The sequence below is a fragment of the Schistocerca americana genome, chromosome 3 (assembly GCF_021461395.2).
Source record: "Schistocerca americana isolate TAMUIC-IGC-003095 chromosome 3, iqSchAmer2.1, whole genome shotgun sequence".
In the NCBI taxonomy this organism is placed as follows: Eukaryota; Metazoa; Arthropoda; class Insecta; order Orthoptera; family Acrididae; genus Schistocerca; species Schistocerca americana.
In genome coordinates this window covers 865459546-865486898 of record NC_060121.1, presented here as the reverse complement: position 1 = coordinate 865486898, position 27353 = coordinate 865459546, and the positions used below count along the sequence as shown (strand labels likewise).

Sequence of the window (27353 nt, the reverse complement as noted above, 5' to 3'; positions counted from 1 at the left end):
GAAGTTGCATCACTGTCCAGAGGCATAAACATGCCACTGAAAGTAAAATAAGGCACTGACAGATCCCAGGCTTCACTGGAAAACATGTAAGTAGTGGTATATGGCACAGGTGATACATCACTTCCTTAACCAGATACTCTGTGTTGATGGAATAAAAACAAATGAGATTATGAAGCTGTGGATAATATGCATTATGAAAGACAATGAATCCAAATAACAAACTGCATGTTTCCTAAGTCTGCATGATTACACTAAATACGGATATTTAAGATAAGCAAGAAAGGCCATTTTACAGACTGTTTCATGCCACTGTCTACTGAGGATGCACTGCAACTGTATTAATTTCCAATAATTCCTTTTTCACTGACATTGAGCCCACATGTCTGCTTACAGAGAAAGCAGTGATTACATTTTTAAAATTATTACAACTTTAAACTGAAATCAGAAATGTTCAAACCATGAAAAAAACACTTTCATAATTGACTGCATTCATACTAACAAAAGCAAAAAAATCTGTGTCAACTGATACGAATTTGGGCTTTCAATTTATTAACTGTATACAGTTGCTGTTAGTTTTGACCTCACATGCACAATCAATGTTCTCTGGGGTCCAGATTGTTTTTTTCAATACCACTTATTTTCTTCGTCCTGCTTGCAGTGGCTTCAAAGCTTTTCGCCCACAGGAGGATATCTTTCCTTGGGAGCCTGTGGCAGTAGATTAAACTCACAACGGAAAGTGCGCTGGGCACCAATCACACTGTGTTTTTATAAATGTTATAGTATGCTTTTACACCAAACGCACGTTGCATGTTTGACCAATGCTCCGTGGCTACTGAAATTTCCACCAGTCTAGACACTCAAGGTCGTTTTCCCCACTCCCATAACCCTCCATCACACCTGTCAGCCAGAGTCGAAATCATGCCGTTTCACTGCCCCGCCCTGCATTTCTGTGAATGTACATCTGGAATATAGCATTCTGTTAAAGTTAAGCAGGACAATGGGGAAACAGGTGATGAATATGGCACAGGAGATGAAGCAGTGACCTGTGTCAAACCAGTCAGAACAATGGTGACCTTTAAGTTCAAAGTTTATTCTACCAGCAGCATTTGGAATTTTATATTTGACAGTTAAGAATGGACCTGATATTCTATCTCCTTGGAAAGATGTTGGCTGGAACATTCTGTCTACCCAATTACTCAAAGTACAGCCATTTAGGTTAACAAAAATATTTAAAACACTGCACTTATGTCTAACAGTGGAAAATCCAGGTTGAATTAATAGTATTATGAAAATGAAAGTTGCTACTCACTGTACAGCAGAGATGCTGTCACAAGACAGTGAGTAGCAACTCTCCTTTTGATAACATTGTAACATTTATGTCTAGTGGAATGGAAGTGCAGATGACACTGTTTTGTACAAATAGAAAATCTACAAAAACAGCAGCTGAGATGAAATCCAAAGAAAATAAAACACACTACCAAATGGAACATAATCAGATAGCTAAAAAATTTACTAATCAAGTGGTAGCAGGAGAGCACATACATAAAAGTAGGTTACACTTATGCACGCTTTCGGAGCCAGTAACTCCTGGCAGACGGGTTGGAGGAAAAGGGCTGGAGATGATCAGGGAAAGGGGTCTGCTTCTGGAAAGTCACCCTGAACTGTGGGTTAACGCAGACTTACCGGATGGGTTGGTCTTCCCTTCTCATCCCCTGACCCATGGTTCTCGGTGACTTTTCTGAAATCTACCACATTTTCCTAGGCTCTCCAGTCTTTTTCCTTCACACCTCTTCCCCTTCAGTCAAGCCACTGGCTCTGAAAGCTTGCAGAAGTATAACCTTTTATGTGTGTTTTCTCCGGCTACTGCTTGAGGAGCAGAGCTTTTATCTATTTAATTACACTATATTCTAAAAATATTATTATTTTCATTGTTACACAACCAAATGGGAAGGATATAACTGCAGGAGTGTCATATCACAGCTATAACTGGGTTCATTTGCTGCTGGTCTGAAGTGTAAAACAACAAGTAGAGTGCAACAGAAGACATCAAGTACATTTAAAATTCGGTTAACATCAAGTTTTGAAGTTTTAGAACTGGCCCTGCTAGGAGACTCCAAAAATAGAATATGAGGAAGCAGATGTACTTTCCAAAAAGTGTGTTGTATTTTACTGCTGCACGCGCAGCGCGCGCGCGCGCGCACACACACACACACACACACACACACACACACACACACACACAGTGTCGACACATCTTCATGATTGCCATGTGTACGTAATAGATGAAAAGCACTGACAGCTGATCTATAACCTTTATCATCTCACAGATGACTCACACTGATGAAGTCAGTCATACCAGAGACGAGCTTGAAAATACAATAGCTGCAGATGTACATCAAGTTTTCCAACAGGGTTATCACATACAGTCAAAAGTTTGCTGAGATATCAAAATGAAAATGTGTATTTATTATATATTTGTTTTTATTTCCAGTAAAACAGTGTATGCAAAATCTTAAAATATATTGTTTCTACAAATACCACTTAATACTACAACTAAAAATTATAATTATCACAAATGTATAAAATTTCCACAATCTTTGGTTCTTGCACTGGAAATATTAATATATTGAAGAATCTAATATTAGAAAGCTGAGGCGACTTTCTACACTGCCATTTCCATCTCAATTTTGGGATGAGGATTATAATTCTGAAGCTCAAAATCTTCTAGCTTGAATTCTTCAATGTTGGCGACTTCACGTTTTATTACCAGCTTAGGGAAAGGGCGAGGCTCACGCTTTATCTGCACTTTCAGTGCCTCAATGTGGTTCAAGTAGACATGAGTATCACCAGTAGTGTGTATAAACTCACCAGGCTGTAAAAGATGCGAAAAGTTGCATAGTACCAGATTATTGAGTAGAGCAACAGATTACACTTACTTCACTTTAAAGAACCATTACATGACTTTTTAACTAATTCTATGCTTATGTAAAATATCAGTGCTGCGATGACTTAAGATGCGATTTATATTGAGTCTTAAGGGACAAAATTATATGCTTTTTTCTTCAGCTTCTGTAAGCCATAGAGCATATACCAGACTATTTAAAGCACTCATTACTTTCCAAATTATTAGCCAGATTGAAATAAAAATGCATTAGCATAAAATCAGCCAGATGTTACATGATACAACAAATACATTATCACAGATCTTCTGGTCAGAGCAGGAAAGATGTAGGAGCAATCAGCCTGTGTCGAAATATGAAGAACCTCGTTGTGTGTTATGGTGACTGCACTCTACATACTTGAATAGTTACTCGTTAACACCCCCACTTCACCTCGCCCCTTCTGTAATAAACATCCTAATGCAATAAGCGTCATACGCTCAGCCATTCAGCAGAATAACATCTCCTTGCCAGCAATGTATAGCTATGATAATTAATTATCTTATTTACCAGAGACTTATGACTAAGTCATCAGCTGCGGTAACTTACAAATAGTGTCACATATTGCAACTTATGTTAATTTGTATGAAAACTGCAATGCACGGGAAGAATGGCCCCCAAAATTCCAAACTCAGATCATACGTAGAAGAGTGGAACAACAACAAGTGATGAAGTTTGCAAATATTACAGTATCAGTATGTGAGTGATTACTAACAGGATGTCATAATTTGTCTCAAGCTGAACATACAGAAAACACCATTGTTGGAGTGCTAATAAAAATACAGCATTCTTCCGACAAGTCCAGTCTCAGCCTCTCTAAGAAAGACAGTGGCAACTGTACCAGTTCCCACACTCCTACCTTCTACATGCTCCCAACCACCCAGGATGCCCCATTGTGGGCAGTTACTGTGCACCCACGGAGAGAATCTCTGCTCTCATAGATCAACACCTTCAACCTATTACCCACAACCTACTCTTCCACATAAAAGACGCCAACCATTTCCTTTAACTCTCCACGATTCCTATTCCTTTACTACACAACATTCTGCTCGTCACTATTGATGCCACCTCCCTTTACGCTATTATCCCAAATGCCCATAGGCTTACTGCTATTGAACATTACCTTTCCCAAAACCTGATAGATTCCAAACCAACTAACTCCCTCGTAGTCACCATGACCAATTATATCCTCAACCATAATTACTTGTCCTTTGAAGGCATTACCTACAAACAAATCCAGGGTTTGGCTATGGGCAACCACACGGCACCATCCCACACCAACCTACTCATGGGCCATCCCAAAGGAATCCCTCCTAAACACCTAGAACCCCAAACCCCTCATCTGGTTCAGATTCACTGATGACACCTTCGTGATCTGAATTGAGGGTAAGGGACACACTATCCACATTCCTCCAGAACCTCAACACCTTCTCCCCCCCATTTGCTTCACCTGGTCCTACTCAACCTATCAAGCCATCTTCCTAGATGTTGACCACCTCAAAGATGGCTGTATCAGTACCTCTGTCCACATAAAACCTACCAACCACCAGCAATACCTCCACTATCACAGCTGCCACCCATTCCACTCCAAGAAGTCCCTTCCATACAGCCTAGCCATTCATGGCCGTGGAGACGAGCAATCCCTCTCAAAATATCCCAAGGGTCTCACTGAGGCCTTTATGGATTGTAATTACCCTCCCCACCTTGTACAGAAACAGATCTCCCATGCCTTATCTTTCCAGTCACCCATCACCTCCCAAAGTCCCACCATCCCACCACAGAGGAGCATTCACCCGTCACTCATTACCACCCACAACTGTAGCAACTGAATCACATTCTCTGCCAGAGTTTCGACTACCTCTCGTCATTCCCTGCAATGATGACTGTAGTACCCACTACCCCTCCCACAGTGGTATTCCGCCGCCCACCCAACCTACACAACATCCTTGTCCACCCTACAAAACCCCTGCTCCCAGCCCCTTGCCTCAAGGCTCAAATCCCTGTAACAGACCTAGATGCAAAACCAGTTCCATACATCCTCCCACCACTACCTACTCCAGTCCAGCCACAAACATCACCTATCCCATCAAAGGCAGAGCCACCTGTAAAACCAGTCATGTGATCTACAAGCTAAGCTGCGACCACTGAGCTGCATTCTATGTGGGAATGATATCCAACAAGCTGTCTGTCCACATGATGGCCACCGACAAACTGTGGCTAAGAGGCAACTGGACCACCCTGTTCTGAGCACATCGCCCAACACAACATTCTTCATTTCAATGACTGCTTCACAGACTGTGCCATCTGGAGCTTTTCTCAGTTGCGAAAGTGGGAACTCTCCCTGCAACATATCCTGTGTTCGCATAACCCTCCTGGCCTCAACCTTCATCAGTCATTGTCCTTACCCATCTAACCCCTTGCCTGTTCCCATTCCAGCACTACATAGCCCTCTATTCCACAACTGCACCCAGACTTTTTACTTCTTTTCTGCTAAGCCCCCTCTCTCTTCCCCACCCTCCATCTAACCTCCTGACTGCACCTAGCTGCCCTTCTCTCCACTTTGTCCCTGTACGCTCCCACTAGCAGAACTTTACCATTGCCCACCCCTAATCTGCTATCCCTCCCCCACCACAGCCTCCTCCTTACCCCTGTAAGTTGCCTCTACCATAATGCACTGCTGCTCGCAGTCTGGTTCCAGCTGCAAGTGACTGTGGTCGTTTTTCGCATATTTTGAGAAAGGCCTTGTCAGCCGAAAGCTAACTTTCTCATAGTCTTTTTTTCCCCCCTTTCTGTGATCTCTACTCTATTCTTTTTGTCTTCTGTCTTTGTTATCTTCTCTGTTATTGGTGAAACGGTGTATGTTGGTTGAACCTTCCTCGTATTAAAAACATCTTCATTTCTTTTTCATGTTAGTTCCTATTCCTTTCTTAGCAGATGCACTGGGTTCTGACCCCAGAGCTGAATTTACTGTCTTGTTCACTATGTGCACACATTTCAAATGAACCTGTGATAGTAGTTGTTTCCTATACTTCAACAAAAGGATCTTCATCAATGTCTTCTTCATCCGTGATTTGATCAACATCTGGTGGAATGTAAGTGCAATGAAAGCTGTGTCTGCAACCTCAAAGTTCTTCATCTTCATTTAATATAGCCATAAGTTTCTCAGCAGAAAGGGATTTTGCGTAATAATCAGACATTCATAAACAAGGAGAAATCCTTGTATGTACTGTCTGCATTCATTCATAGCAGAGCTGTGGTAAATTACCATTCAATTCATAACACAAAAAAAAATAAAATGCAAAACTTTAATGAAACTGACTTAGCAGTAGGGAATATTTGGTCACTATTATTGTTCCAGCTGTAAACACACCTCTTATCAATAAAGTTCAAACTGAAACTGAAATGTAGAGATTTATATGCCTACAAATATCTTGGTTCAGACTGTCATTTTAGAATGACACCCAAGTTATAAAATCACATTAGTCCTCAGTCTTCCCTCTACCAAATTTCGTCTGATGTTCTACACGTAAACCAACCAAACTGAGTGAATATCTTTCAAACAACGCCTAACCGTAATAAACTGTTCAGACGACAATGGAATATCAATGTATCACTGAGGTAGAATAAAGCAGCCACATTTCATAAATATACTCAACCAGTCCCAAAGTTGTGTAAATGCAACATATTGTAAAATAATAGTTTGAGGTCTAAAATTAAGCCTGTAAATGGTAATGTAGTATGATAACAAGTTTGAAAGAACTTCACTGTAAACCATTCATTTAAAAGTCATCATGTGCTAATTTAGGAAAGAAAATGAAAACTTTCACAATGAAATACACAAATTTATCTGGAAGTTTGAAAATACAAAGTGGCCGACATTACTTTCAGTGATCCGTTTAAAATGCCTGAACTAAGTATTTCAGATGTCTTAATTTTTGAATAAAGAAATTCGAAATTTTGTGGAACTCATTTTATATAAAATGATTATGAATGAAACCATTCTCAGGACTGAAGACCACAACAACAACAATGAATGAAATGTTGCATTAATGCAACTTTGGGCCTTAATGAGTTTAGCATTTAATTGTAACAGTCATCAAAAAGAACAATACAGAACAAAAATTAAAGCTCTATTTTGGATTGTAAACCTTGCAAACAACTTCTATAAAAAAAGTCTCTTTCCTCGCTTCACTTCCTTCTCCGTACACATTAAAAAAAAAAAAATAGGAGTTACACATGTTTTTGCACCATTTTGCTCCATGCAGAGAGTACCTTATAGACACCATGTCCCTTCCATAGTAGGAGTGTATGCATCTGCTCCTGAATTTTTGAAAGTACTCCTATAATTCACAGTTATGTGCATAAAGCCATCAGAAAGGTACTTGTATGATAGGATGCAATTGGAAATTACTGTTTTTCATCACATTCATGAGAAAATAGTCTATCATGTACTCAACAACTTCAAAGAAACACTTCTTGCTTCTCTCTCCACACTGCTCAACATCTGTTGGTTAGGAATACAATTATTACCTCTTCCGAACTCTCTCTCATGAAACGTATTCATCGATCTGTACAATACGACCCACCTCTCCAAGTTTGTTGCCATTCTTCATACAATACACAACCCAAACTTCACATCAAAAGTGGCACCAACTGACAATAGAATGATTTGATAAATGCAGCTGTTCAACAATAAAAGTGGCCCTACTTCGTTTCACCCACAAATAAGTTTACCTTAATATGTTTCCTATCATCAGGCAGCTTCCCACATACAAACTTTTTTGTCGAATATTATTTTGACAAATTTGAGAAGTTTGCCTGCACACCATCACCTCCATCTTTCAGGACTGAAAGCTTCGTAGACACTGAACATTACTTATGTAACCTGCTTTTTGCAATGAAATCTATTCATACACAATTGTTCTATCTTGCCCTGCAAATTAAAGCAACTGCATTGGAATACAAAACAATGACCCAATAAATTGGGTTGTATTCCGAGGTACATAGAACACAAATATAGAACATGAAAATCTGTAACCAAACTTATAATCCATTATCAACAGATCAATGATCATCAAGCTTTAGCTCTCAACGTCAAAAACATTATTAATGAAATCTGGTCTGAAGTCTAATCAAGTAATCTGAACTGGCAATCCTCACTGACTAGCATATACTATCACCCAAATGGTTAGAAGTAATGGAAAGAAATTGCATACAAGAGTCTGCTATACTGTAAGTGCACTTTAGCACAACTTTCTATTATCCCAAAAGTTGGAAAAGCAAAGAATTTTACCTTCAAGTTGGTGACAGCTGCTAACATGCATGTCAACAGAGCATAGCTGGCAACATTAAATGGCACCCCCAGTCCCATATCTGCTGACCTCTGATACAGCTGACATGACAACTCCCCATTTGCTACATAAAACTGGACCAAGCAATGGCAAGGGGGCAGTGCCATTAAGCCCAAGTCTGGGGGGTTCCATGCACTCATGATAATACGGCGGTCATCTGGATTTGAGCGTAGCATGTTTATCACTTGCTGGAGTTGATCAACACCTTTGCCTTCATAGTTTGCATGTGGTCCTTCATAGTCTGCCCCAAAGTGGCGCCACTGAAAACCATATACTGGACCCAGGTCACCTGCAAGTTAAAATGGTAGTAAAAATGTAGAGTTTAAGATCAATTGTGATTAATTCAGTCTCGTGTATGGGAAAAGATTGGGAGGAAAGGAACAGTGAGAATCACATTAACATAAATATAATACTACCCAGAAACTGGTTCTGTTGTAGTCCAAACCATGAACGTGCTGAAAGAAATTAACTGTTTGACTGTACATTTTTTTAAAAATTATCAGATGATGTTGGCAGCATCTGATTGTTTCTACAAAGAATACAGCAAAATCATTTCATTCTGTATCAGCATGATTGTGAGTCACACTAACCAACTGTTGTCATCGTAATCAGTTTGAAAATTAGTTTAGCAGCTCCCCATGTTTATCTCACTGAAGTCTTCACACCTACAAAAAGATACTGCACCCAACATCCATTTACTGCAGTAAGACTTTAGTCTGTCTCCCTCTACAGTTTTTACTTCCCATACTTCTTCCCCATTACTAAATCAAATACTCCTCAATGCCTTATGATGTGCCCTACCATCCTGTTCCTTTATTTAGCCAAGTTGTGCCACAAAGCTCCATCTTCCCCAGTTTGATCCTCTATCTCTTCACTGGTTGCTTGATCTTACCAACTCATTTTTGGCATTCTTGTCTAACACAATACTTCAAAAAGTTTCCACTCTCCTTTTGTATGCATTATTTTTGCTCATATAAGGCAAGACTCCAGACAAATACTTTCAGGAAATACTTATCTGCACTTAAATGTATGTATGGTAACACCTTTTTCAGAAAAACATGTCTAGCTATTTTACATCTGCATTTTAAACCACCTCCTATGATCAACTGTTATTTTGCTCCCCAAATAAAACTAACCTACTACTTTTAGCTTCTCAATTCCTAATCTAGTGCCTCAATCATTGACTGATTTAACTCATCTACACTTTTACTTCTTTTTATGTCTACATTATACAAGACAGTCTTTCAAGGCACCATCCATTCCTATCTTTGAAATACTTTGGCATCATCAGTGAACTTCAAAGCGTTTAATTCTTCTCTCTAATTTTATTTATTTCTTCCTATTGTCTGCCTGATTTCCTTTAGTATTTGTTCAGTGTACAGAATGAACAACATCAGGAATAGGTTACAATCCACTAACACTTCTTAATTACGGCCTCCCTTTGATTTCATTCACCTCTTAACAATAATTTTTTTTTTCTTTTAAAATTTTAGATAACTTTTTACTCCCTGTATTTTATCCTGATAACTTCAAAATTTTGTTGCATTCAACATTATCAAAAGCCTTTTCTAAATCTACAAGTGCTTAAAGTATGAATTTTAGATTCTTCAATCAATCTAAAGTAAGCTGTAGGGTCAGTGTTGCCTACAATGTTCTTACATTTCTTCCGACACCTATGTGGTCTTTCCTTAGATCTGCTTCCATCACTTATTCCAGTATTGTGTTGATAACTTGTGTCAGTATTTTTCCATCTATGACTCCTTAAACAGGCAATATACCTGTCAGCATTTGCCTTCTCTAGTACTTGGAAATTACATTTTTCTCCAATCCTGAGAGTATTTGGCCATCATATATATAAAACAAACTGGATTAAACAGTTCGGTCATGGTTGAGTGTTCTACGGATCTTAATAACGCTGGAGGAAATACGCTTGTCTGCCATACGTGTCTTTTTCAACTTAGGCCTTCAAACGCTTTGCCAAATTCTTCTCACAGAATTGTATAGTCAATCATTATCATCCATTTCCTCTTCTCTTTCCATAACTCTTTCCCCCATCTCTACATTCCTACCATCTTTCAGCATTCTCTGCTTACAATGCTGGGCTGTCATCTGAGAACCACCTTTTCACATAGCTTCTCCTTCTTCCAAAGGTTTGTTTAATCTTTTCATAATTGGCATCTACCTCTCCTACAGTTGCATGCTTATACAGCTTTGAATTTCTTCTCACCTATCTCTACTTATTAAATTATTTATTTATTTATTTAACCTGATCAGATTAGGGCCATCAGGCCCTCTCTTACATCGGACCAGTGTTCCACACATGCAGCATTTCACACATCAGAGTAACATCATGAACATAGTTTAAATGAGAAAATTAGCTTACTCTAGTGACAATATGAATAAAGACTAGTGACTAAGACCTAATAAAGTAAATGCGGAAGTATTTTTACAACAGTTGCTATACATACAGATTATGATAAAAGCAATAATAATAACAGTAAAACAAAATATCAAATAATAATGATAAACATGACTAAGACCTAATAAAGTAAATGCTGGCAGTATTTTTACATCAGGTGCTATACATACAGATTATGGTGAAAGCAATAATAATAACAGTAAAAAAAAAATCAAATAATAATGACAAACATGAGAAAGATTCGCAATAGTAATGAAGGTTTGTGCAGATGTACATTAATATTTTGGTGTGTAAAGTAGATGTTTACTAGTATAGCGAGTTTTGGGTAAGGGAGGTTTAAGGATGGGGAGAGAGGGAAGTAATGAGGTGAAGTGCACTCATGTACAGAGGAAGGCATTACTGTTGCTTAAGTAGATACGTCATTAACTGTTTTTTGAAGCCGGTCATGTTTTTAAGTTCTCTAACATAACGAGGGAGGTTATTCCAGAGTCGGGTTCCCGCTACTGTAAAGGACTTGGAGAAGGTGACTGAGCGATGCAGTGGAACGAAGAGGACTTTATTATGATGGGAACGTGTGTTTCTGTCATGTTGTTCCGACATGAGTGTTAGGGACGAGGAGAGATATGAGGGACAGTGTACATTTATAAAGCAGTAGATGAGACAGAGTGTATGGAAATCTCTGCGTTTGTCTGCACGCAGCCAGGACAATTTTGCATATGCTGGTGAAATGTGATCAAAAAGTCTAACGTCACAGATATATCGGACGCAGGCATTCGTGACCAGTTCTAGACGTCGGGAATTTTCCTGAGAGAGGCCTTGTAGGATAATATCGCTGTAGTCAATGATTGGGAGTATAAGCGTTTGTACTAATTTCTTTTTCAGATCGAAAGGGAAGAGTTTTTTATATTTTTGTAGGAGATGAAGGGATGCTGATGCTTTTTTGCACACTGCAGTTACGTGCTCTGTCCAATTTAGATTTTCGTCTATTATTACTCCCAAACTCTTTGCTGAGGGCGAGAAGTTAATAATTGTTCCATTTAGGGTAAGAGGTGGTACGGATTCCCGATGTTTTGGGCTAATGAGCTTAGAGTGACCAACAAGTACCGCTTGGGTTTTAGATGGGTTTAGTTTTAGACCTATATCCTGTGCCCATTTTGACAGTGCGTCGAGGTCAGTATTGAAATTTTCAATAGCTTTCTTGAGATTGCTTGGTTTCGCACTTAGATACAACTGAAGGTCATCAGCATACATATGGTATTTGCAATAGGTCAGGACCGATGACACATCATTGACATAAAGCGAGAAGAGTATAGGACCTAATACTGAGCCTTGGGGAACGCCTGACACTACCTGCCGCCATTGTGATTTTATATCCCCAGACAGGACGCGTTGCTGACGAGACGTCATGTATGAGCGAAACCATTGCACTGCGCTTGGTGAGAAATTTAGACCGCTAAGTTTGGCTAGTAAGATGTCGAAGTCGACAGTATCAAATGCTTTGCTGAAATCTAAGAAGCAAATGATAGTCGCTTCTTGTCTGTCCATGGCAAGTTTCAGGTCATCTGTCACCTTTATCAGAGCAGATGTTGTGCTTCGATGTTTACGGAAACCTGATTGGTATTCGTCTAATAGGTTGTTAGTAGTTAGGTAGTTGGTGAGCTGGTCATGAACTATATATTCTAAGGCCTTTGATAGTGCAGGAAGAAGGCAGATGGGGCGGTAGTCAGAGGCTGCTGTGGCGATGTCCTTTTTAGGCAGTGGCTTAATTTGTCCCAGTTTCCAGGCCTCAGGGAAAACACTTGTGATTAATGAATCGTTGAAAATGTCTGTTATAGAGGGCAGTAGTTGGTCAATAATAAGTTTTACCATCTGGATAGTGATACTATCATGTCCAGTAGATGCTGATCTAATCCGCATTATGGCTTTCTTGACAGTACTGCAAGTGACGTGCTGTAGATAGAATTTTTCTTTGCTACAGTCGTTCATCCCAATGAAGTAATCAATGATTCTCTGTTTCTTTTGCGGATCAATTTTGGTTGCAGGTAATGTGAAGAATCTGTTTAGTTCTTCGGCTGGGACCATGGGATTTTCTGCAACTTTTATTTTGCCTAAACCGAGACTACGGATATTTTTCCACAGGATAGCTGGTCTACATCAAGCAGAAAAATTTAAAAATTTTGTCACTTTAATGTTACACTATAGTATTTTAATAGTATCTACAGATCTATTTACCAACCAATACTCATTCCGCAAAGTACATATAAGAAGAGAAACTGAAGTATGAAAAGGAAATATCACTTCAATATTGTAAGTTTCAAATTAATGTGAATCAGTTGCCACACAGAAGACTGTAATACTGAATCTTTAATCTTCATCACACACACACACACACACACACACACACACACACACACACAAATATGCAGTTTGTGATGTGATCTGATATGATATGCAAAAATTCAGGTTACAGAACCAATGGCCTGGTGTTACGTCTCTGTCTCTGACCAGTCCTCCCATAACTGGTTGGGTATATCAATTCGTCATTAGAGAACGGCAAGTGCACATTACCTCCAATAGGACTATGCTGAGTGAAGTGCTATTGTCATTAAACCAACCACTGTTTGTGACAATTTAACCTTTTCTATGCTTAATGTTGTGCAACATGAACCAGCCAATGCTTTACTCCTTCAAGACACAATGCAATCAGAATCTTTCTCTACACATCCATTATTCTTAAATCTGTCTTTTCAACTTCAGCCACAGATCTGTGGAATTAACACTCCAGTTAACAGTGCCAAAACCAAACCTGTGCTACACTCAAGAGAATACTGAAGTTTCCCTATTAGTGTATCCCACTGTCCTGCCCGATGGTGGCAGAGTATTTTTGTCCTACTGCCAGCATTCTCCTCTCTCTCTCTCTCTCTCTCTCTCTCTCTCTCTCTCTCTCTCTCTCTCTCTACCAGCTTTCTTCATACTTTTTATTTTCTCTTCCATCTCCATTGTTTTTTCTTTCATTATCTATTCTTACTTTCCCTTATTATTTCACACTCTTTCCGAGACCAGCTAACTTTCTCTCCAAATTTTATTTTATCATAGCAGCTGCCCTACATCTGTAATTCCCACATTTTATAGAAATGCTATATCATGAAAAATGTATTTAGCAGCAACAGGACTCACGACAGTAAAGATAATTTCCAATGATTACTGGAGAGATGCAAGATGACGAAGCTCAATCTTCTTCACAAACTAAATGCATTTATAATGTATCATGAACTCTACTTCATGTGCACATGAATTTTATACACCATTTACTCCAAGGATCCTCAGACATCCAGAACATACCTAATCTGCAGTGTTCATATCACCACATTTAAATTACATTATGATGTAAATATAATGGAAGGAAACATTCCACGTGGGAAAAATTATATATAAAAACAAAGATGAGGTGACTTACCGAACAAAAGCGCTGGCAGGTCGATAGACACACAAACAAACACAAACATACACACAAAATTCAAGCTTTCGCAACAAACTGTTGCCTCATCAGGAAAGAGGGAAGGAGAGGGGAAGACGAAAGGAAGTGGGTTTTAAAGGAGAGGGTAAGGAGTCATTCCAATCTCGGGAGCGGAAAAACTTACCTTAGGGGGAAAAAAGGACAGGTATACACTCGCACACACGCACATATCCATCCACACATACAGACACAAGCAGACATATTTAATATATGTCTGCTTGTGTCTGTATGTGTGGATGGATATGTGCGTGTGTGCGAATGTATACCTGTCCTTTTTTCCCCCTAAGGTAAGTCTTTCCGCTCCCGAGATTGGAATGACTCCTTACCCTCTCCTTTAAAACCCTCTTCCTTTCGTCTTCCCCTCTCCTTCCCTCTTTCCTGATGAGGCAACAGTTTGTTGCGAAAGCTTGAATTTTGTGTGTATGTTTGTGTTTGTGTGTCTATCGACCTGCCAGCGCTTTTGTTCGGTAAGTCACCTCATCTTTGTTTTTATATACATTATGATGTAACACGCACTCTTGTACAATAGGGCAAAACTGCCATTAACTTCATTCAGTTCTGCCTGTACACACATTTTTAAAGTTTTTACCAGAAATGCTTGTAAATGGATAGAACAGGTGTCATATATTCATCATGACTGAACAGCCTTATTTGCAAATGCACACTCAAAAATCTTAACATTAATTGTTGAAGGGTGTCACCTCCAGCTCCCTCCACTTCAACTCATGAAAGAAGCTGTGCTTTAGAGCCAAGCTTGCAAAACAGCAGTTCTCGTTGTGTCACTCAAAAACAGCAGAATAAACTTGCCAAATCTAGGGGATCCTACCATCAGTGCATAAAAGTGAGTGGTTTATGGCAACATACTACTCCTATGTGCCCCCAATCAACTATGGACTCTTTCCTGGGTACTAAAAGTACAAAATATGGGCAATTTCCAGACTGCACAAAAAATGGCCGTAACAAAAATAACTAAACATACTTGATGGACTTATTTTAAAAAACTATTAAAGATGTATTGAACCTTTTCTGCACCAAATGAATACATCTACCCATCTGTCGCGCACACTAGGACAGAAGATCAGAGATTAAGCTGTCAAATTCCCAAAGGAGATGAAAGTTATAACTGGAAGTCATTTATTTAAAAATGTTGTTGAAACATACCTCCTAAATAATGTTTTTTTACTGAAATCAGTATACAGGTTAATTTCAAAAAGTGACGACTAGATTTTAACATAAGTTCACTATGTAATGGTTCTTACCAGAAAAATCATACATGAAACGTGTGTTGTGCATAATACTAATGGCTTATTTTCCTCAGAACATCATCTCACTTGTCATGGAGCAATGCTGACTCAGTTCTTGAGACAGACAAAGGAAGACAGAGACATAACAAACTGTAAGTATGTGTGGCATCTAGAGTGACACGTTTTGAGTGATGTTATGAACAGCACACATTCATTTTCCATGTTATCAAGCTTACGTGTTCCAAGTGCATACAAAAAATATTTACTACAAAGCACACAATGAAGGATGTACATCCGTTAAGGCACTGACTTCAGGAGGCTGAAGTCTCTTCGCTGTGACCAACAATCCTGATTTTACACACTTGCCAGCTTAGTCAGTATAACACTTGCCACAACACTTGAGTATTAATCTCAGCCCAGCACACAGTTTTAATTTGCCATGAAGTTTCATGTTGTTGTTATTGTGGTCTTCAGTCCTGAGACTGGTTTGATGCAGCTCTCCATGCTACTCTATCCTGTGCAAGCTGCTTCATCTCCCAATACCTAATGCAACCTACATCCTTCTGAATCTGCTTAGTGTAGTCATCTCGGTCTCTCTCTACGATTTTTACCCTCCACGCTGCCCTCCAATACTAAATTGGTGATCCCTTGATGCCTCAAAACATGTCCTACCAACCGGTCCCTTCTTCTGGTCAAGTTGTGCCACAAACTTCTCTTCTCCCCAATCCTATTCAATACCTCCTCATTAGTTATATGATCTACCCATCTAATCTTCAGCATTCTTCTGTAGCACCACATTTCGAAAGCTTCTATTCTCTTCTTGTCTAAACTATTTATCATCCACGTTTCACTTCCATACATGGCTACACTCCATACAAATACTTTCAGAAATGACTTCCTGACACTTAAATCTATACTCGATGCTAACAAATTTCTCTTCTTCAGAAACGCTTTCCTTGCCATTGCCAGTCTACATTTTATATCCTCTCTACTTCGACCATCATCAGTTATTTTGCTCCCCAAATAGCAAAGCTCTTTACTACTTAAAGTGTCTCATTTCCTAATCTAATTCCCTCAGCATCACTCGACTTAATTCGACTACATTCCATTATCCTTGTTTTGCTTTTGTTGACGTTCATCTTATATCCTCGTTTTGCTTTTGTTGATGTTCATCTTATATCCTCCTTTCAAGACACTATCCATTCCGTTCAACTGCTCTTCCAAGTCCTTTGCTGTCTCTGACAGAATTACGATGTCATCGGCAAACCTCAAGGTTTTTATTTCTTCTCCATGGATTTTAATACCTACTCCAAATTTTTCTTTTGTTTCCTTCACTGCTTGCTCAATATACAGATTGAATAACATCGGGGACAGGCTACAACCCTGTCTCACTCCCTTCCCAACCACTGCTTCCCTTTCATGTCCCTCGACTCTTATAACTGCCATCTGGTTTCTGTACAAATTGTAAATAGCCTTTCGCTCCCTGTATTTTACCCCTGCCACCTTCAGAATTTGATAGAGAGTATTCCAGTCAACATTGCCAAAAGCTTTCTGTAAGTCTACAAATGCTAGAAACGTAGGTTTGCCCTTCCTTAATCTAGCTTCTGCGATAAGTCGTAGGGTCAGTATTACCTCACGTGTTCCAACATTTCTATGGAATCCAAACTGATCTTCCCCGAGGTCGGCTTCTACTAGTTTTTCCATTCGTCTGTAAAGAATTCGCGTCAGTATTTTGCAGTTGTGACTTATTAAATTGATAGTTCGGTAATTTTCACATCTGTCAACATCTGCTTTCTTTGGGATTGGAATTATTATATTCTTCTTGAAGTCTGAGGGTATTTCGCCTGTCTCATACATCTTGCTCACCAGATGGTACAGTTTTGTCAGGACTGGCTCTCCCAAGGTCGTCAGTAGTTCCAATGGAATGTTGTCTACTCCGGGGGCCTTGTTTCGACTCAGGTCTTTCAGTGCTTTGTCAAATGCTTCACGCAGTATCTTATCTCCCATTTCATCTTCATCTACATCCTCTTCCATGTCCATAATATTGTCCTCAAGTACATCACCCTTGTATAGACCCTCTATATACTCCTTCCACCTTTCTGCTTTCCCTTCTTTGCTTAGAACTGGGTTTCCATCAGAGCTCCTGGTGTTCATACAAGTGGTTCTCTTATCTCCAAAGGTCTCTTTAATTTTCCTGTAGGCAGTATCTATCTTACCCCTAGTGAGATAATCTTCTACATCCTTACATTTGTCCTCTAGCCATCCCTGCTTAGCCATTTTGCACTTCCTGTCTATCTCATTTTTGAGACGTCTGTATTCCTTTTTGCCTGCTTCATTTACTGCATTTTTATATTTTCTCCTTTCATCAATTAAATTCAATATTTCTTCTGTTACCCAAGGATTTCTACTAGCCGTCTTTTTACCTACTTGATCCTCTGCTGCCTTCACTACTTCATCCCTCAAAGCTACCCATTCTTCCTCTACTGTATTTCTTTCCCCCATTCCTGTCAATTACCCCCCTAATGCTCTCCCTGAAACTCTGTACAACCTCCGCTTCTTTTAGTTTATCCAGGTCCCATCTCCTTAAATTTCCACCTTTTTGCAGTTTCTTCAGTTTTAATCTACAGGTCATGAAGTTTCACACCAACACAAAAATCCACTGAAGCCAGAGCTGACTACCTTCCTCGCATTAAGCTGGCAAATTCTACCATCATCTGTCCTAATTTTTTAAAGAAGGGTCTAACAATAATATGCTTTGGTCTGTGTACTTGAGAAAGCAGTGCATTAGATATGTTGCCAAGTACTATACACTGCTACATCTGAAGATTCTGTCAGTAGTTGGCTTGAAATGTTTCCAATGGCAAACAAATTCTCTCTTTTAAGAGAAAATTAATTTTCTAATGTCCTTGGAAGAAGTTAGCAGGACATGAAATCAAATTCTTATGCCACCTATTTGTAAATATAGTTCAACGATTTTTCTTTGCAGCTGATTGTATGGAGCTCTTTGTTGTTGCCATATGTTTGTTGTTGTAAAGCATTATAGTCATTACCTTTTGTTACTACATCATCTAGGTACTTACGTAGCCAAAACCCCTAGAGAACTTTGCAGATGCACTTAGCTGACTATCAATATGCATAACCATGACAGATTTTGATGAAATTTTGTGTGAAAAATTACACGTTCCCAATGAAAGTCGGTAAAGTTTTACTTTTGCCTATTTAACACTAGGAGAGAGAGAGGTATTTTTTTGACTCCAAAGCCCAGCTATCAATTGTGTCCCTGTGAGATTTCGGCAACTTTGACACATTTCCCATAATATTTTCTTGACAGATACAAAACTATATCTTTTAGTGTTTTGCACACTCTTATGCAAAATAACAATAAAAGATTTCCCAAGTCATTTGCATATGGATAATCTGAAGTGAAGTCAGCCGAACACATATATGAAAAAACAAGTGAAGTTAGCTTTTTATATCTCTGGAATACATCTGAAACTTTGCACGCGATGACATACCAATACCAGATCTTAGAATACAAAATTTCACTCTCCTAATGCTTTCCAATAGTTTATGATTTGAGGAGAAAGTTGACAATATTTCTAAAAATGTCAAAAATGGTTATTTTGGCACACACTTACAAAAAAAAAAATTTACTAACTCTTAAACCATTTTGATTAGAAAGACCATATCCATAAATGACCTAAAAAACGGTTTGGTTTTGAATGTGAGCATATAGGGCCCTACAGAAGAACGACAACATGGAGGTATATTGAAAATTGAACTATATTCTGCTGACACTCAAATCTATATTTTTTTTATTTTCTCCAACTATTCAGTACTCACTGTGAAAGATCGTATCAGAAGTCATGATTACTAGGAGAATGAGCATGAGCCAGAAAAACAAAAAGCAAGCACTCTTTTTTTGTTTTTTTTTTTAGACCCCTACAGCATTCTGCTCTACAAAATTATTTTTATAAAAGATGAAATTGAATAAGGAGTCAAGCATAAGTGGTTTTTTTTTTTGCTCTAATAATCTGATGTAGTCACATTTGAAAAATGTAATTTTTTTGCATTCTGTCTTATCAAAATTTCTTCCCAAACAATCATATCAGCAGTATATTACAGAGCACATAACTGAAACCTGTAAAAAATTCAAGCAACTTTAAGATAACACAACATTGGGTTCTTAGAAGAGATCTTTTCCAGCTTTGGCCTCATACTTATAGAAATGTATCATCAGCTTGGGATCCTGATGATCGGGTTTGGGAACCTGTGGAACGACATTTACCCATGGGTGCTGCTGCTGCTGCACAGCAATCGGGTGTGGCCCCTATGGCGATGGGGATGCTGGTTTTCTGACTTTAAAAGGAACCAGCATTGGTTAAGCCACCATTCATCATACCGACACATTTATACAATTTGAAGTGTACACAAATGTTCTGTATTAACCACAAACTACACTAGCACTAAATACCCTATACAATGAACCAGAATCAAACTAATACATCAACAGCTTTACACAATAAAAAGGCACATTAATAGTTCTATATAACATGAATCCATTTCAGAAAATGTCAGGAAGACAGTTGTGAAATCCACAAAAATTTACACAATGTGGCAGTGGTGTAAAACCGGCAGGCTACTTATATGAAGTGTGCTGCAGCTGTTATGCAACAATTTTACTACCACGATCTCCCCTGCCTTAGTACTGCACAGTTAAATTGAGAGGTTCATAACCAGTTTGATTCTGTAGTGACAGCAGAAAAAGAGACTAAAATATGTCACTATGAGTGGCAGCAAAAGACAACCCTTTTTTGAACTTTTTCAAGCTCTCTCTCACTTCCTTGTCATCTGACTTTTGACTGATTTCCCCAGAGAGTACTGAACAATTGTAGGATATAATAAAAGACGTTGGATTTAATCTGCGGAATATTGACTGATTTTCAATGCACCTCCACCTTGTCATTGTTTTTTTAGGACCTTATAAGCTCTAATTGCAAAACTAAATATAATCTGTAGATGGTTTAGAACATAGCCTTTCTAATGAAAATAGTCAAAAGAATTAGCTGGAGAAATTTTTTAAAAGTGGTCCAAAAATTGCCATCCCTGGCTTTTCAGAAAATAGTCAACCCGGGCTTGAATTTGTAAACTATTGGAAAGCTGTAAGAGTGAAATCTTACATTCTGAGACCTTGAATTGATAAGGTATTATGTGCAAAGTTTCAGATGTATCCCACAATTACTTCTAAATCTGAAGTTCACATTTTTTGAATGTCTATCTCTCTGGCTGACTTTGCTTCAAATTATCCACATGCAAATCACTCAGGAAATCTGTTTTATTATTTTGCTTAAGATAAAATTAATAATGAATGCTCCTTTTCCACACTTGCTGCACATGACTCTGGTGGCAACTGCCATTATACTTAAAAATCTCATACCCATAGACATTTTGAAACGTGTTTTCCCCACATTGAACCATACAATCTACATCGCTAATCTGCAAATCACACAAGTGCCTGGCAGAGGGTTCATCAAACCACCTTCACAATAATTCTCTATTATTCCACTCTCTAACAGCATGCGGAAAAAACTAATGTCTGTATCTTTCCATGCGAGCTCTGATTTTCCTTATTTTATAATGATCATTTCTCCCTATGAGGTTGTTGCCAAAAAAGTATTGTCCCATTCGGAGGAGAAAGTTGGTGGCTGAAATTTCATGTGAATATCCCACCACAACAAGAAATGCCTTTGTTTTAATGACATCCCCTCCAAATCCTTAAATGCATGACACACTCTCCCCTATTTCTGGATAATACGTAACGGGCTGCCTTCTTTGAACATTCTCAATGTACTCCCTTAATCCTATCTAGTAAGGACTCCACACCACAAAACTGTACACCAAAAGAGGACGGACAAATGTAGTGCAGGCAGTTTCTTTAGTAGATCTATAGCATTTTCTTAGTGTTCTGTCAATAAAACACAAGCTTTGGTTCTCCTTCCCAACAACATTATCTGTGTGTTACTTCCAATTTAAATAATTTGTGACCGTAATTCCTAGATATTTAGTTGAATTAAAGTCCTTGAGATTTCATTACGTAACCAAAGTTTAATTCCTTTTAGCACTCATGTGGATGACAGCACACTGGTTAGCTACCAATTTTTGCACTATACAGATATCTTATCCAAATCATTTTGCGATTGGTTTTCATCTTCTGGTGACTTCGCTCGATGATAAACAACAGCAACAGCTGCAAACAACCTGAGATGGCTGCTCAGATTGTCTCCTAAATTTTTTATATAGATAAGGAACAGCAGAGGGGTATAGCACTACCTTGGAGAATGCCAGAAATCACTTCTGTTTTATTTGCTCACTTTCTGTCGTATGTTACGAACTGTGACCTCTCTGACAGGAAATCATGAATCCAATCACACAACTGGGATGATATTCCATAATCACACAACTTGATTATGAGCCACTTGTGAAGTACAGTGTCAAAAGCCCTCTGGAAAGCTAGAAACACAAAATCAATTTTAAATCCCTTGTCGATAGCATTCAACACAATGTGAGTAGAGAGCTAGTTGTGCCTCTCAAGAATGATGTTTTCTAAATCCGTGATGACTGTGTTCATAAACCATTCTCTTTGAGTAATTCATAATATTCAAACAAAATATATGTTCCAAAATCCTGCTGCATTTCCATGTTAATGATATGGGCCTGTAATTTAGTGGATTACTCCTACTGGCTTTCTTGAATATTGTCTTTACCTGTGCAACATTCCAGTCTTTGGATACTGGTCCTTCATTGAGTGAACAGTTGTATATGATAAGTAACAAGATATTGCATCAGCATACTCAAAGGAACCACTGTCATCGTTAGCATTTCCACTATTATTGCACAGACAAGACACTGATCATATCTTCCCACTAACATACTTTGCATTTGACCAGAATCTCTTTGGATTTTCTGCCAGGTTTCAAAACAGTTTCAAAGTGGAAACTTATTATATGCATCTCGCATTGAAGTACGCACTGAATTTTGAGCTTCTGTGGAAGATCGTCATCTTGGGGATTTCACATTCTCCCCCCCCCCCCCCCCCTGCAACAATGTTCTGACCCCATTTTGTGTACAAGTGGGGCATCAGCTCCATTGTTTGCTAGTTTATTTGGTACATATCTTTCAACTGCTGCCAATACTATATCTCTGAATCTAAGCCACATCCAGTCTACACTTACATTGCTAATTTGGAAGGAGTTGAAATTGTCGCTCAGGAAGGTGTCAAGCAAATTTTTATCTGCTTTTCTGAAAAGATATTTTTTTTTGTTTATTTTTGGTGGATTTGGGAGTCACATACTAACTCACAGGAACTATCTACTTCAATTTTGCTACACGATAACTCCTTGTAACAGCAACAAACTCGTCACCACCAATTGTATTTAGTCTATTCTTTCTGAACACCATCAGCTTCTTCGCAAAAATTTTGGCTGAACTTCTCCTTATTTAGCCAGCTTTCGGTGCCAGTAACTATTTGAGTATCAGTGCTTTCTATTAGCGCTTAAGAGCTCTGGTACTTTCCCAACACAGCTACGACACTTTACAACAGTTATACTGTTATATAGGTCTACGAAGACCTACTTCTTTCTGTGTTTGACCTGCATCATTTAAGACTACAGCCCCTTTTGTTTTTTCCCTAACCTAAAAAGCCCCATGTCACACAGGCCCCACTACCATTGTAGCTGCCTCCTGCTTGTAATGGACCACTGACCTATTCAGCGGAATTTGAAACCCAGCCTCCCTATGACTTAAGTCGAGGAATCTCCAACCTACAAAGTCACAGAACTGCCTCTGATTCAGATCCTCCACTCTGCTCTGTACCAGAGGTTCACAATCAATCCTGTCGACTGCTTCAAATGGTGGGCTCTGCTTTCACCTCACAAACATGACGTGCCTTTAACACTTCAGAAAGCCACTCAAAATTGGAGGACACCTCTTCGGATCCAAAGCAACAAACATCACTGGTACCGGTGTGAGGCAACACCTGCAGTTGGCTGCGTCCTGTGCTCTTCACGGCATCCAGAAGGGCCCATTCCACATCTGGATTGACTCCAAGGAGTGCACACTGACTTTCTTCCTTTCCTTGGCAGCCATGTCCCTAAGGGGCAGGGTGCAATAATGTGTAACACTGGAGGTCCCAACTATCAACAATCCCACCTTCTGTGATTGCCCAGATCTTGCAGCCCTGATAGGTTTCCTCTGAAACAGGACAAGCTAGTGCATCTGGCTGAGTGACACTGTCCGCCACAGGCAGCACCTGGAACCTGTTCGTCAGACTAATTAGTGAGGGTTTATGTTCAGTCCCCATGGGAGTCTTTCGCAGCCTCCCACACAATGAGGCGATCTCCCAATTCACCACGGCTGAGGGATCAACCAAAGAGTGAGCAGTAACTGGGCTGGCCACTAGTGCAAACCAATCAGCAGACTTGTGGGTCAGGCTGGACATCCATTCGATCCCCACAAACAGTCCACAGCAGTGATGTCCAACCACTGCAGCCTCATGCTGTGTAACCAAAGACAACACAGTCTTGAGCTGAGAGCAAAGTGTCTCCAACTCACCTAGCATGTTAACACAGCAATTTTAATCCCTGTCCCTACTAAAAGCAGTGGAAAACTACATTCCACAGACAGACACATAACTCCTGAGACAGGCTACAGTACTCTACTAACAGACACTAATGAAAGAGCAAGAACTGGGCCTAGTAAATTATATTAAGACACAGATTTATAAACTAAACTACCAAAGCACAAAAGTGAGACTCAAATCATTCACCCCTTGTTAGGAAATCTTATGTCCAAAAATCTATGACTTTCCCGTTGCTACTGCTTCTCGACTGTCAGCTGGTGCCTGATGACACTCGTACCATTAGTCAGGTTCACAGTTATTAAACCAAAATAGGAATGATTCTCATATAGTAGTAGACTACATAGCAAGGCCCTGCATAAGAAAAATACATCACATACAAATAAATGTCAATGTACTGCCTGCAGATACAAAGAATTTAAGAAATATTAGGTAAATTTATGAAGCTAGAGAAAAGTTACTAAGATCTAATAGTTCCTGTAACATTTAGGAATATATAAATCTTCCACATTGACATAAGTCTGCCACTTTCTACAAGAATGTGAGAGATTGTTTACTGTAAGTGGCGTTCAAAAAGAAACTAGCCAGAGGCATAATTACAGAAACCAGTACCTGTATGTTAGAAGTATTGACCCTGGCTGTTGAGACACTTGTCACACTGAGACACAAGGTGGTCAACCACCTCACAGGTGAGATTGCTCGGTTGTTCTGGTCGCTTGGCGAAGGATGGTCAAGGTTTGCAAGTAACACTGGGCACTCACTCACTGCTGTCCCATGCTGCAGGAAGAGAAGGGGCCCACCTTGGTCAAAGGAGGTCAGCATAACCTTTCCTGCACTGGTGTCGGCAACGTCCAGCTGTATGTGCAGAACTGGTTAACATCGCACCCCTGGGAATTTTATGAAACGGCCATTCACAGCCTTGTGTCACAGTGGGGCAAGTGTCAACAGCCAGGGTCAATACCTCCAACATATATGGACTGGTTTCTGTAATTATACCTCCGGCTCATTTCTTTTTGAGTGCCCCTTATACATCTTTCACACAAGAAATATTTCTGTGGCTGCTGCTCTGTTTTGATTGTTTCAGGAAGCTGCATACCCAGAAGCTGTTGAAGTGAGTCTATTAAAGAGCAATAAATATTGTACAAGTTAAATCAAGTGTTAGTTATGAGTGTCAAGAAGTTATTTTAGCCCGTCCACTGCCACGCAGGGATTACATTCCACATATTGTTTTTGTGCATAATGAAGACACAGATTTGTTTCCACTTTGTTTGTTCGGTGGGATATACACTTTTTTTTAAGTTACTGGTCCATATGATTCTACAAAATGATCACAGGATGAATAAATGTCATTTTATTTCACAGTCCACAAAGATACACCATTTTACTTCATATTAATACAAATATTTGTGGAAGACTTGTGTATTATCTAATATACGTTTTCAAATTTCACCTGCAGTTTAGGTTTTTAAGATAAAAAGTGCATTAAATATGGCAAAGTGTATTTCATTATGACATGAACATAAAAATAAGGGTACACTACAGCACCTACTGTTACCACAACCTTTATTTGCCATTTACACTCATCGGCTTTACTACCTCACAATCAAATTATCACCTTTCAACCTAACCTAGGCCTTTGACTACAGTACAAACTCGACTGTCCACACAATTAAGATTTTAGGAGGGGGCTCATAATAAAGATGGAAAAAAGAAAAAAGCACTAGGTAAAAAAACCTGTCACTGGTACTGTATATACTTGTAATATTTACGTACCTTCTTCTCTGTCATAAAATCCTAAACTGTCGAGAAATTCCCTTGAGCTATTTCCATTCCAAATATTTATTCCCTTGGATTGTAATTCTTTAGCATTCGTTGATCCACGTATGAACCACAAGAGCTCTTCGACAACAGCCCTCCAGAACACTCTTTTGGTGGTGAATAGTGGGAAAACACCTGTAGAAACAAAATTACAGAATGCGGACCAAACAGAACTTTAAAAGCAGACTACTAAACAGTAAGCAAAGCTTTGCCAACAATACAAAATGCTTGCAATGAGGAATAATTACCGCATATTGTGCTATTTCTGATACATACCACAGTATGAAAATTCACAGCTGACAGTGTCTAACCAAACTACACTAAACATAGAAACAAAATTTCAATATCCCCATGTTGAGTTCTAGTTATAAGCCTCTGAATATGCAGTATATTATTCTCAACGAACGATTAACGTGCAACGAGATGCAGATTATACCTTAAGTCTCACATAAACTTGTTCTTCACGGTCACACATCGGTATTTTCGAGAAATAACTAGTGCACTTTATTAAAACAATTAACGCCTGTATGTCGTTACCTGAATATCAGAGGCCAGTCAAAGTATTCCGGTAATATGCTGTGACAAGTATACCAGTAAATTTGCTTATTAATTCCTTCACATTGCTTGTGTTACACGAAAGCTTAACTTAAAATTAACATAAAAATATTCACCTTCTCTCAATGAATATCGCATTTGAGCTCCAAAAAGTGACAATGTTCCAACACCAGTCCTATCACTCTTCTTGTTCCCACGCAAAATTATTTCTTCAATGTGTTTGAGATACTGATACTCTTCATGAACAGGAAGGGCACCATTTGTCTTCTCGAATGGCACATCTGTTCCATTTTCAGCCACATTTTTCAATGCAATGTTTGAAATTTTATGCTTCCCTGCTGCTTCTTTCTTGCTTGGGCCACCATTCTGCAAGGTGCAACACACAGTTTCACTCATAATTACAAACTAACACAACAACGAACAACAGGTCGGAACATGCACAGACTGCTCACTGCTTCTCTTACCGCCGGCGCCAAACTTCAAAACCTGAAGCAGGTTTGCCACATGCAGCAAAAATGTCAACACTTGGCCGCCACTCGAGTGGCGTCACCGATGTTGTGTGTGCATAAACTCTTTGGATGGTTTTGCACACAAACTGAACATGAATGATTTTCCAACTTCAAAATATGAGAAACTGAGATTAGCCCGCAAATGAAACTACTGAACAGCCCCAAAAAAGCCTCAAATTTCTACATAGTTAATTCTGCTCATTTTGCTGGTTGCAAAAATACTGTATATCTCTATCATGTAAGAATCAGAATAACACTCAGAAAATATTCTACTAAAATATTCTGACATAATAATAGTTTGATGAAATTACAAGTGCATATTGATAGATGTGACTGTGTAAGAGAAGACGTTCGAAAAAATGGAAC

The 27353-nt window shown here is 39.0% G+C and overlaps 1 protein-coding gene across 1 annotated transcript; it reads right to left on the bottom strand.

Annotated features, from left to right (window-relative positions):
- Positions 1 to 2557: 2557 nt before the first annotated feature.
- Positions 2558 to 26921, bottom strand: LOC124607297 (thymidylate synthase). The gene is made up of 4 exons (XM_047139589.1): positions 26595 to 26921; positions 25879 to 26058; positions 8233 to 8579; positions 2558 to 2872 (listed from the first exon to the last, which is right to left on the bottom strand). Exons 1-4 carry the CDS (start codon positions 26872 to 26874, stop codon positions 2663 to 2665), a joined length of 1017 nt encoding a protein of 338 aa, XP_046995545.1. The 5' UTR covers positions 26875 to 26921; the 3' UTR covers positions 2558 to 2662.
- Positions 26922 to 27353: the final 432 nt, after the last annotated feature.